The 12643-nt window shown below is 34.4% G+C and overlaps 1 protein-coding gene across 13 annotated transcripts in view; it reads left to right on the top strand.

Moving 5' to 3' along the window:
- ANKHD1 (ankyrin repeat and KH domain containing 1) overlaps positions 1-12643 on the top strand; it is a 120384-nt gene that overhangs the window by 82277 nt on the left and 25464 nt on the right. For all 13 annotated transcript variants that reach the window (XR_003004068.1, XR_003004069.1, XM_024752148.1 and 10 more), the window contains 9 exons: positions 4340-4485; positions 4711-4822; positions 5314-5459; positions 5957-6099; positions 6541-6754; positions 8674-8849; positions 9068-9230; positions 11121-11216; positions 11671-11787. Coding sequence is in view for 11 of the 13 variants with exons in the window: in XM_024752148.1 (XP_024607916.1) it covers positions 4340-4485; positions 4711-4822; positions 5314-5459; positions 5957-6099; positions 6541-6754; positions 8674-8849; positions 9068-9230; positions 11121-11216; positions 11671-11787 (1313 nt within the window). In the remaining 2 variants the exon portion in view is untranslated. The remainder of the gene's footprint in view (positions 1-4339; positions 4486-4710; positions 4823-5313; positions 5460-5956; positions 6100-6540; positions 6755-8673; positions 8850-9067; positions 9231-11120; positions 11217-11670; positions 11788-12643) is intronic.

A 12643-nucleotide genomic window follows, 5' to 3' on the forward strand; every position in this document is an offset into this window, starting at 1 on the left:
TTTTTTTTTTTTTTGGCTGCTTGGCTTGTGGGATCTAGTTCCCCGACCAAGGATCAAACTCAGGCGCCCAGCAGTGACAGTGCCTAGTCCTAAACACTGAACCTCCAGGGAATTCCCTGAAAATTATCTTCATTTAAAATTTTTTTCATTTTGCTGAAGCTTACATTTTAAAATATATAGCAATAATTAGATTTTCTTTGTTCAAAATGATGACTTACCTCAAAATTTAAAACTTTATTAAGTCTACATTTCTCTTAATTTCTTAATTGAAGATGAAATAAATAAGAATGAATTAGGTAAATACCTAATTCTTTGATTTTATGATATGTTAATATACCAGTAGAATTATAGATCAGACCAAAGATATAATTAATTTTACCTAAATTAAATCTAGTTATCATGCCTCATAGTTAATAAAAGAGAGGAAGAGAGGATACTGTACATCTTACAATTTTACTTTAGATAATATTCATATATAATAGCAATAAGTTTCACTCTTTAAATAAGAGTATTTTTCTTTCTTCTTTTCTTTTCTTTTCTTTTCTTTTCTTTTCTTTTCTTTTTTTGCGGTACGCGAGCCTCTCACTGTTGTGGCCTCTCCCGTTGCGGAGCACAGGCTCCGGACACGCAGGCTCAGCGGCCATGGCTCACGGGCCCAGCCGCTCCGCAACATGTGGGATCTTCCCGGACCGGGGCACGAACCCGTGTCCCCTGCATCAGCAGGCGGACTCTCAACCACTGCGCCATCAGGGAAGCCCAAGAGTATTTTTCTTTATTGCTGTTCTACTCTCAAAATATTTGTCATGATAATGAGTTGGTTAGATACATAATTTATGAATGTCATAACTTGACTAGCTGACTGACAGCCATAACTATATAGTCTTAAACGTATCATACTTGATATAGTCTCAGCCAGAATATATGTATACTCTTGATTGGAAGCATGGTTGTTCAGTTTCATTTCTTCTGAAATTAAGTGTCAGGCTTTTAGAAGTTATCGTAATAGCAAATGATTCTCAGTTCAGATGTCTAGAATTAAGGTCTGAAAATAAAAAGCAATTTAAAGAAATTCAAAATAGCTTTGACCATTGAGCAGTTCTAGAAACATCTAGTAAAATTTTCAGTCTTAATATATAAAGAAGCTTGGAAAAAAAAAAAAAAAAAAAAAAAAAAAAAAGAAGCTTGGTTAAAAAATCAACTAATATCACTTTATTTACATTTATTGAGTGCTTACCATGCACCAAGCTCAGTGCTAAATGCTTTTATATACATTATCTCATGGGCTCTTTATAGTAATACTATAAAATAAGTCCATATCCCATCTCTGTTTTTCTGTTGAAAACTGAGGCTAATGGAAATTAAGTTGCTAGTAAGTGTTAAGATTCAAACTCAGTTCAGCCAATTTAAGAACCTTAGAAGTAATATGCATGCATCTGATTCAACTTGAAGTTCTGAGTTTATATTAAAGATATTATTTCCTTAGACTTCTAAATTCTACTAAATAACAATTTCCCTTATTATTTTTATATTAAGATTTGATGTGCATGTAAGGTTCAATATAGTTTTGTGACTTGAGAACATTGTTACTGTTGTTGACATCTTAATAGGCTCTCTTCAAACAAATTCCAATTCCATAGTATCTTTTTTTTTTTGTGGTACGGGGGCCTCTCACTGTTGTGGGGCACAGGCTCTGGACGCGCAGGCTTAGCGGCCATGGCTCATGAGCCTAGCCACTCCGCGGTATGTGGGATCTTTCCAGACCGGGGCACGAACCCGTGTCCCCTGCATCGGCAGGTGGACTCTCAACCACTGCGCCACCAGGGAAGCCCCATAGTATCTTGCTTTAAGTAATCCGGTGGTAGTCATTTTAGGCTTAAGAATAAAAAAGTAATTAGGAAATTATCTTTGAGGGAATTTACAGTAAAATACCTTTAAGTAATAATTTCTTCTAATAGATGTTAATATTTTATTTATAGATTGTTATTTATATGGAACTATTTAATAAAGTTACTATTATCTAAAACAGATTACAGTGATTTAATTGCTTAAGGCCTTGCAACATAGTTTACATATACCTAGTATCTGAGATGTTTATGTAGTAAAGTTTATTACTGTCTTCCATATTGCCTACAAAACTATCTTAAATTTCATAAAGAATTAAGTAAAATATTACACTTATTTAAGTTCTTCTATCACCCCATTTTAGGATAGTGCATAAATTTAATTTGAATTATGTAGTGACTTTTGTGATAGTGATCTGTTTTGGTCATTTTCAGAGACATTTTGTTCAGAAATAGAAAACATTTTAGGATTTATGAAAAAATTTCATAGTCCTGGTATAATTTTATCTTCATAAAACCTTTATTCCACATGTACTTTTAAAATCTTTGCTACTTTCTAGTTTTATCTTTAGAACTTTTTATATGTAATTAATCCTATTAAAGTCACTTCTATGGAATATTTCTGATTGTCATTATTACAGGGAGGAAAAAATGTCTTGAGGATACTGTTGTACAAAAATGTACAATCAATGTAAAAATACATATTTGGTAACAGAGCTGTTAAATGTACAAAAGTATTTTTTAAAAACCAACTCTGTAAAAAAGTCTTTTATAACATCATATTCTGGCATAGCACCCTAGTCAACTATTTTAAATTTTTTGAATATCTGTTTTTCATAATAACAAAAAGATAACATGAATAAACAAATTTAATGATAGAAAAGTAATTCTTTAGTAAGATATATGTTGATAATTATATGACTACTGTTAAAATCTTACTATTACAAAGGTGCCATATATCAATGTTTAGTGTCTTGTTTCTGGAACTGTTTCCAAACATATCAGCTGTTTTGAGGAGGCATAACAAAATACTATCTGCTTTTAATTCATTCAATGACAAAAATTTTTAAAGCTTTGTTTTCATTGTGCGTGTTCTTAACAGGCAAAAGAAATATTTATAATAATCATTTTTATTTGTAACCATATAGTTAAATTATGTATATTTATGTGGTGACAGAAGCTGTAGAAATTCATATTATCAAGATGTGATTTTATATATATTTGTTGCGAGCGGGGAGGGACAGCTCATGTGGAAACATATCTGAACATCTTAAAATTTGCTATTATTTAAAGCATACTATTAAATATAGTATAGTACTATAATAATAGTGTAGTACTATTAGCATACTACACTTATCTTTCATACTTGTGATCAGTATCCTTGAGTGGGATCCAGTCATATCAAAATTCTAGAGAGAAAGCATTCTCCAATCTTGAAATGCTTACATTTTTCTTTAAGACCTGTGTGTTTTTGATTGACTTTTAGTGTGGGTAAGAGGAAGTTATTGCCATCATTGAAACTTTCTTGTCTTTTTCTGTATTATTAATGATTATATGTTTTTTCTGAGTTTTTTCTTTCTTAAGTGAATTGTAACGTTTTTATTTTTAAATGCAGTGATTAATAGTACTGAAAATCCTATAAAATACCTGATAATTACATATATTAGGCACTTACCAAACACTGTGTTAAATACTTTTTGCACATTTCTCATGGATAATTCACAACATCCCTCTGAGATAGGTCCTATTTCCCGCTTCATGGGGCAAACTCCATCTCATGAAAGAAAAGAAATATGCAGAGAGATAAAGATATAATTTCATTTAATTCAGTTTCAGACATCAGATTTTGAGGTCCCAAATAAAAGTTCCAATGTTTATTTTTAAAATAGTTTGATTTTCAGACATTGATTCATTTTAGCAAATTTTCAGAGTAAATATTGAATTTTAAAAACACATACTCTCTGCTATTTATGTGAGAAATATTCTAACTTGTTCTTCCCTTTTTTCTGCTTCTTCTGCTTCTTTTTTCCTTCTTTTCTTTTTTAATGCATTGTCCTCAGGATGTTTTTATCTAATTGCCTTTTACAAACTAAAATGTAATATTCCTTTTTTTTTATTGGAAACTATTTTCTCCCTATTGACAATATAAAAGGCTACCATTTGTTGTATATGCACTAAATATCAGGTACGATGCTCAGTATTTTACTTCATTATCTCAAGGGGTTTTCCCAACAACCTTACAATGGAGGTACTGTAATTATCATCCCATTTTACACATAAGGAAGTTGAGGTTCAGAGACGTTAAATTACTTGCCCAAGATCAGAAAGTCATTGGTAGAACTGGGATTCAAACATATGTCTATCTGACTAAAGCTTGTGATTTAATTACTACATTATATATATTACTGCTATAGAATTTTCCGTTTTCTGTGTTTTTCTGTACACAAATGACATTACTCTTTTAAGTAGAATTCAGCAATATGAATATTGTTTTTCAGCTGTGAGTAGCAGAGTGCCCACTGGTTCAAACAGTTCCTCTCAGACGGCAGAATGTCTTACACCTGAGCCCTGTTCGCAGTCTCCAAGCAATGTGGCTTCCCAGTCTGTGCCTCCTGTGTATCCTTCAGTTGACATCGATGCACATGTGAGTAGACTGCTTTATTTATTTATTTATTTATTTTTTGGCTGTGTCGGGTCTTAGTTGCAGCATACAGGGTCTTCGTTGTGGCATGCGGGATCTTTCATTGTGGCGCGTGGGCTTCTCTAGTTGTGGTGCGTGGGCTCCAGAGTGCCCAGGCTCAGTAGTTGTGGCATGTGAGCTCTCTTAGTTGTGGCCCACGGACTCTTAAGGTTTTTTTCCTTTTCCTAGACTGAGAGCAACCATGACACAGCATTAACGCTAGCTTGTGCAGGTGGTCATGAAGAACTTGTATCTGTACTCATAGCACGAGATGCTAAAATTGAACACAGAGACAAAAAAGGTAAGAAATGTTAGTGAGAAATAAAGTTGGAGAGTAATTATATCAGAAAACAATTCATTTTTTACTATCAATAAGTGGTTCCTAGACTATTCAGTGAAAGAATGGGTTCGCATATTTCAATTAAGAATATCTGGATTTGTTAATCTACAGAGCCAAATTATTCTTCAAAAATTCAAAAATTAGACTGTAGATCATCAAGGAAGCAAGCTGTGTTTAGCTTTCTCCTTAATCTAAAAGTAGAGCATGCAGAGGTATCAAAGTTTATTATGAGTATAAACTTTAATAGTTTCATTTGACTTAGCATTTTCTTTTTATCAGGTGTTTATGGGGTTTTGTCACTAACAAATTAGGGTTTAAAGCAGTTTTATGTTAAATGATTATAAGTATCTGCCCTAAAGACCTTTTCCTACTAAAATAATAGAGAATTAAAAACAGTGCCTTAATATGTTAAAAAACACAAATTTGACCAAGATTTTTATTTTCTGATTTAGGTTTCACACCACTGATCCTGGCAGCAACAGCAGGACATGTTGGAGTTGTTGAAATCCTTTTGGATAAAGGTGGAGACATAGAAGCACAATCTGAACGAACTAAGGATACTCCACTTTCATTGGCATGTTCTGGTGGACGTCAGGAAGTATGTTAATGTTCATTTTGTAAACACTTTACTTGTATTTTAAATATGCATATGCTTAGTAATTTAGCTACATGAATAAAACTTGCATGTGTTTTGACATGTTCTATATATTAAATTTAATGAGAATAGTAAATGCCCTTTTAAAGAATCTGTTTCTTGCCTTTCAGGCAAAATAAAAATTCTCATCATCCTTACGTTTATTGGGATTCAATAGAGCACAGTCCTAACACATGAAATGCAAATTTATCACTCAATAATTGAGGAATAGAAACAGTAACAACTTGTTATTTCAGTATGATTGGAATTTCATAGCTCTGAATTCCTTGATATGAAATTGAATTCATTTCTGTAGTGCTGATATTTGAATATTTAGGGTTTAATTAAAATGTTAGGTATTTAGACAAGGAAGTTATAAATCCCATTTCTTTGTGCTTCCTTCATTATAAGATAGACCCTTGGTGTAAACTAGATTTCTCTGTTCATATTTTACTTTGTAGGTAGTAGACTTGCTGCTGGCTCGGGGTGCAAATAAAGAACATAGGAATGTGTCTGATTATACACCACTGAGTCTAGCTGCATCTGGAGGATATGTGAATATCATTAAGATTCTGCTTAATGCCGGGGCAGAAATTAATTCAAGGTATCTATCACCTGTTTATTTTATTACTCATGATTAGTAAATTATTACCTTGGAATTAAGTGTTTTCCCCTAAATATTTGGACAGATACCATTTTTAATTAAGACAGTACTAAAGTTGCAAGGCCAACAGTTATTCCTATAATGTGCTTATAAGTAATCAAAGCTTATTTCAGCTAACGTTGCTGTTTTTAAAGAGGTTTCTTTTCAGAAAACATTGTTATATATAGTTGGAAATTTATGGCCTCTGCATAGGGATTATGTTTTAAATTGTGAGATTTTCCTACTTCTAATTATTAGTCTAAACAAATAAAATCTATTCATTGGAGTTAGAAACCTTTCTTCTTACTGAAGCTTTTTCATTTTTTATGTTCTCTATGCTTTTTAAGAAAACAATAGGCAACATATTATTTTAATTTTCTAAGCACATTTTCCCCCCCTTAGGACTGGGAGTAAACTAGGTATTTCTCCCCTGATGTTGGCTGCAATGAATGGACATGTTCCTGCAGTGAAACTGCTGCTTGATATGGGTTCAGACATTAATGCCCAAATAGAGACCAATCGGAACACAGCTCTCACCTTGGCCTGTTTCCAAGGACGAGCAGAAGTAGTGAGTTTGCTTCTGGACCGAAAAGCCAATGTTGAACATAGGGCAAAGGTAAGCATTTTATAACTTGTCCTCTACTTCAGATATATTTTTAATAGAAAGAGCAACTTAAATTGAATGTACTATTTTAAACTGTCATAAGTTAAAACTGATGCCCCAATGCAGGACTGGAGAATAGTGCTATACAATGTGTCACTGGCCATTGGTCAGTGGCACACTATCACCATTCATGACTTTTATTAAAGGCAGTGAAGAAAAATAGAATCAGTACTTTTTTCCAACTTCAGCCTTGAGTGGCTTGAAGAACTCCTTTAATGAGGCATGTGCTTACCATTGGTAAAAACCCCAATCAAAAAAATTGCTGCAGGGACTTCCCTGGTGGCGTGGTGGTTAAGAATCCACCTGCCAATGCAGGGGATATGGGTTGGATCCCTGGTCCAGGAAGAGCCCACATGCCGCAGAGCAACTAAGCCTGTGCACCACAACTACTGAGCCCGCGCACCACAGCTGCCGAGGCTGTGCGCCACAACTACTGAAGCCCACGTGCCTAGAGCCTGTTCTCCGCAACAAGAGAAGCCACCACAATAAGAAGCCTGTGCGGGCTTCCCTGGTGGCGCAGTGGTTGAGAGTCCGCCTGCCGATGCAGGGGACGCGGGTTCGTGCCCCGGTGTGGGAGGATCCCGCGTGCCGCGGAGCGGCTGGGCCCGTGGGCCATGGCCGCTGAGCCTGCGCGTCCGGAGCCTGTTGCTCCGCAACGGGAGAGGCCACAGCAGTGAGAGGCCCGCGTACCGCAAAAAAAAAAAAGAAGCCTGTGCACCGCAACAAAGAGTAGCCCCCACTCGCCACAACTAGAGAAAGCCTGCACAGCAACAAAGACCCAATGCAGGGACTCCCCTGGTGACACAGTGGTTAAGAATCCACCTGCCAATGCAGGGAACACGGGTTCAAGCCCTGGTCTGGGAAGATCCCACATGTGCACCATGCTACTGAGCCTGTGCTCTAGAGCTCACAAGCCACAACTACCGAGCCTGTGTGCCACAACTACTGAAGCCCACGCGCCTAGAGTCCGTGCTCCACAACAAGAAAAGCCACCGCGATGAGAAGCCTGCACACCACAACAAAGAGTAGCCCCTGCTGGCCGCAACTAGAGAAAGCCCGTGTGCAGCAACAAAGACCCAACACAGCCAAAAATAAATAAATAAATTTGTTTAAAAAAAAGACCCAGTGCAGCCATAAATAAATAAATAAAAGCATGACTATTAAAAATAAATTGCTGCATAGATTATACAATTAAGACAACTAAAATCTAATCTGACCACGACATTACTTTTTGTATTACAAGTATTCAGTGTGACCCATTTATCTATTAGAAGTCCTAAAGAAAGCCATATTATTTTGGTAATGATACCAGTAGGAAAAGTCTTCTGGTGAAATGTTGGAGACTAATGAGCAAAGACACATGCATAAAATTTATAAAATGATATTTTAATCTATTTTACCCAAGTTTGAGTAGCATTTAAGGAGTTTATCCTGGGTTATTTAGCAAACTGCCTTTTCAGATGGAGTATATTCTAAACAAGATAGAGTATATTCTAAACAAAGTTTTCCCATTGAACATTGTGCCATATTTAATTTTCTTTTTATTCATTTTAATATTTCTGTTTGTTGTGCAGAGAAGTTATTGTCTCATGTAAATTTATAACAGTAGAGATGTTATGAAATTGTTTTTTTAGCATGAAATTGTGTATTTTTTTAGCATATTTTTAAAAATTTTTTAGTAAGAGAAATCATTCTAGCATGTCTAACTGAACCTAACAATTTTCACTTGCTGCTTAGTAAAGCTTAAGAGTGAATGTTGCTTAGCTCTCTTGTGAGAGAAAATCAGAAATAGAATACACTTATAAGTCAATTGTTTCAGTCCCTTAAAGAAATTAATATAATTTACTCACATAATTTTTTGGTTTAAACAGACTGGTCTTACCCCTTTGATGGAAGCTGCTTCTGGAGGATATGCAGAGGTTGGAAGAGTTCTCCTAGATAAAGGAGCAGATGTCAATGCCCCCCCTGTGCCTTCCTCAAGAGATACTGCTTTAACAATAGCAGCGGACAAAGGACACTACAAATTTTGTGAGCTCCTGATTAATAGGTGGGTAAATTTTATATTTATTTATAGAATTTCTATGATCCCTTTCACTTGTCAGAGCCTTTACAGTTAATAAAATTGTTTTACTTTATTGACATTTTAAAGAACAGATTATTTGTTTGCTATTTTATAAAAGATGAAAGACAAATTAGAGAAAAATAGAAAAAGTCAGCCTCTTCTCATAGGAAACAAACTATATTAACATTATTTGATTTTTATAGGGGAGCCCATATTGATGTGCGTAACAAGAAGGGAAACACACCACTTTGGTTGGCATCCAATGGTGGTCATTTTGATGTGGTGCAATTGCTAGTGCAAGCAGGTGCTGATGTGGATGCAGCAGATAACCGGAAAATCACGCCTCTTATGTCAGCATTTCGCAAGGTAACTTGATGTGGGGGAAAAAGGATAGAATTTGTTTAAAACTACTAAATTTTAAGTTGAAATCGTGAGAAAGATAAATTGGTCTTGAGGAATTGACTCTGTTTCTATATACAAACCTTTGCTGTCTTTCCACTTTCTTTGTGGCCAAATCTAAGAGCTATATGGTAGTTCCCTATAAGCAACTTGGTTGTTAAATCACTTGGTGTCTTGACTAGTTTTGTTATGTTTTTGTACATAAAACGTGAGATTTAAGGACAGATATTATATGTAGATGAATGTTTTCTTTACCTAAAGAACAAAAACAAGTGGACTCTCATAAAAATTTATTATACCTCCTGTATATATTAAGGCTTACTTATCTGCTCTATTTTACAAAGCTTTCCCATTGCAATTGTGATAACATGTAAACTACTTAATGTGGCTCACAAAGCCCTGCATGAATGGCTCATGCCAGCCTCAGACCAATCATTTCTACTCCCCTTCCCCTTTGGTCACTACACTTCAGCCACTGGCCTAGAATGCACTAAATTTTTAAATTCCTGAGGGCCTTTGCTCACTGGTTTTCTTTTCCTGAAATGTTCTTTTCCTTACTCTTCACCTGGCTCACTTCTCTTCATCCTTTAATATCTACTCGTCCTTAAATATCACTTCTCAGAAAGTCCTTTTCTAACTCCCAATCTGAAAAGTTTCTCTTGTTCTGTTTTATAGTTCACTGTTATTTTCCTTATCTCATTTTGTAATTATACATTCAAACATGTATTACTTTTTTAATGCCCATCTCCCCAGTTAGACTACAAGATCTGTGAAAGCTAAGATTCATGACTGTCTTTTTCACCAGTGTTTGTACCCAGTTGTTCAGCTCAGTGCCTGACACATACTAGATGGTCAGTAAATAGGTATTGAATGAGAGCAGTGTAAGTTATGAGTCTTAAAAAAAATCTTAAATATTTCCTTTTTTTTCAATTTTTTTCTTTCCTTTTAATTGAGGTATAATTTATATATAGTAAAAACACAAATCTAAGGTACATGAATTTTGATAAATGCATATACCTATGTAACCCACACTCCATAAAGATATAAAATACTTCCATAATCCTAGAAAGTTTCATCATGCCCATCCTCAGTTAATTCCCTGCCCCAGAGGCAGCCACTTTTCTGATTTTTGTCACCATCAGACTAATTTTTTTTTTTTTTTTTTGGCCACACCGTGCGGTGTACGGGATCTTAATTCCCCAACCAGGGATCGAACCCGTGCCCCTTGCAGTGGAAGTGTGGAGTCTTAACCACTGGACTGCCAGGGAAGTCCCCCCATCAGACTAATTCTTGAAGATTAAACGAGCTTTAGTAAGAGGGGAAACAATGCAAGTTTGGTTATGTTAAAATAGATGTACTTACAATTGATTACAGATCATCCAGCCCCTGACAATGGCATTTAGAAAGTGTTTTACCTAGATTCAAGTCATAGAACTCAAGATAAATATGACAACCTACCTCGTTTATTTTCGTAAGATAGAGCCAAAATAATGCTTTGAAATCTAGAACATCCTCTTTGTTTTTGGACTAATTTCCCTTTTATATTGAGATTCATTTCACGTCACCAATTTTTATTTTACTAATCGATTTATTCTAGGAGGTATATATTTTTTAAAGTTTGTCTGTTTTCAATGGGATGTGGGCAGATTAAATTCAGGAGAAATGTCGTTTGGTCCACCATATATTTCCCAGCATGTTGTACTTATCGTTTTCTGTTTATAAACTCAACACTGTTTCTATTTTCATAATTTCAATTTTAAGTTTAGTAAACTCTCAAGTGTTACTGTACCTTTTACCCTTAAGTTTTTAAGCATATGGGCCAATTTTGAAAGTATTCTTTTGTTATACTTCTTACAGGGTCATGTAAAAGTTGTTCAGTATTTGGTGAAAGAGGTCAATCAGTTCCCTTCTGATATAGAATGCATGAGATACATAGCAACAATCACAGATAAGGTAGGTTTAATATGCTGTTGAAGCACATTTTTGTTCTTTGTTGAATTATATGCCAGAGTATATGTTAGCAGCCCGTTCTTTTCATCCTCTATGAGACTGATCATCTGATTTTTCTATGCTTTAGTTTCCCCATTTGCAAATGAGTATATTTTTTATAAATTATTTTGAGATTTCCTTCCTATTATGGACCATAATTACAGTGACTGCAGCTAAAGTTTATTACTAGACTATTAGCCTGATTAGAAAATTTTCTAAGAACACAAACTTTTTAGAAAATGGTACCTTATTTTGATTTTTCAATCAAAGACTAGACTCAAAGGATAGCTTAATTTGGTTTAGTGAATATTCAGTAATTTGAGGCTTTAAGCCCTGAACTTTGGTATACTTATCAGCTCAAGTTTTATTGGCCTGTTTATGTGTTCCTATATTTATATAATTCCATTTTCCACTATAGGAACTGTTGAAAAAATGTCACCAGTGTGTTGAGACAATTGTGAAGGCTAAAGACCAGCAGGCTGCAGAAGCAAATAAGAATGCAAGTATTCTTTTAAAGGAACTTGATCTGGAAAAGGTGAGTGGGAAAAATAATTTTCCTTATTAGAAATGGTTGAAAATCTAGTAGAATAAATTTGCCACTGATATGACCATAATCTTAACAAAATCTCTTTTTAAAAAATGATTAATAGATTATCAAACTACCATCAATTTTTTGATTCTGACCTATACATAAAAAATACTTTTAACCATATAAGTGAGGAATTAGTTTCTGAGCAGATCACAATTTTCCAAATAACATTACTGCCTAAGTGGTTTTAATATTAGTCTGGGAAGAAATTTTTTTAAACATTGGAAATCTTTTGTTTATTATAAGATCTGGGCTATAAATGGTTTATTAGATCCTTAATTAAAGAGCAAGTATCTAAGTTTCCTAGGATGTGTGGTAGTATAATTGAAAAAGTTAAAAAAAAAAAAAAGGTCGCTTTTCTGAGGCTTAGTGTGCTTACCTGGAAAAGGAGTGTGTTATTATGAACCCAGAAGTTATATTAAAAGAATAAATAGCATAATCAAGTAGAGTTATTATAGAAATGCAGGAGATAGCTTAATATTAAGATATTTTGTTGATGATAAAAGGAAGGAAAAGGATCATTTTGAGAGATGCTAAAATTTTGACATCAATTTTTAATTTTAAAAAAAATCAAAACTTGTAAGTTAAAAACAGAAGAAAAAATTGCTTACAAATCAACAAGAAAGGGATTTCCCTGGTGGTCCAGAGGTTAAGACTTTGCCTCTAATCCCACATGCCTCGTGGCCAAAAAACCAAAATATAAAACAGAAACGATATTGTACAAATTCAATAAAGACTTTAAAAATGGTCATATCAAAAAAAAAAAAAAAAAAAAAAAAAAGAAAAAAAAAAAATTCCCCCA

Source organism: Neophocaena asiaeorientalis, unplaced genomic scaffold (assembly GCF_003031525.2).
Source record: "Neophocaena asiaeorientalis asiaeorientalis breed wild unplaced genomic scaffold, Neophocaena_asiaeorientalis_V1.1 scaffold204, whole genome shotgun sequence".
Classification (NCBI taxonomy): domain Eukaryota; kingdom Metazoa; phylum Chordata; class Mammalia; order Artiodactyla; family Phocoenidae; genus Neophocaena; species Neophocaena asiaeorientalis.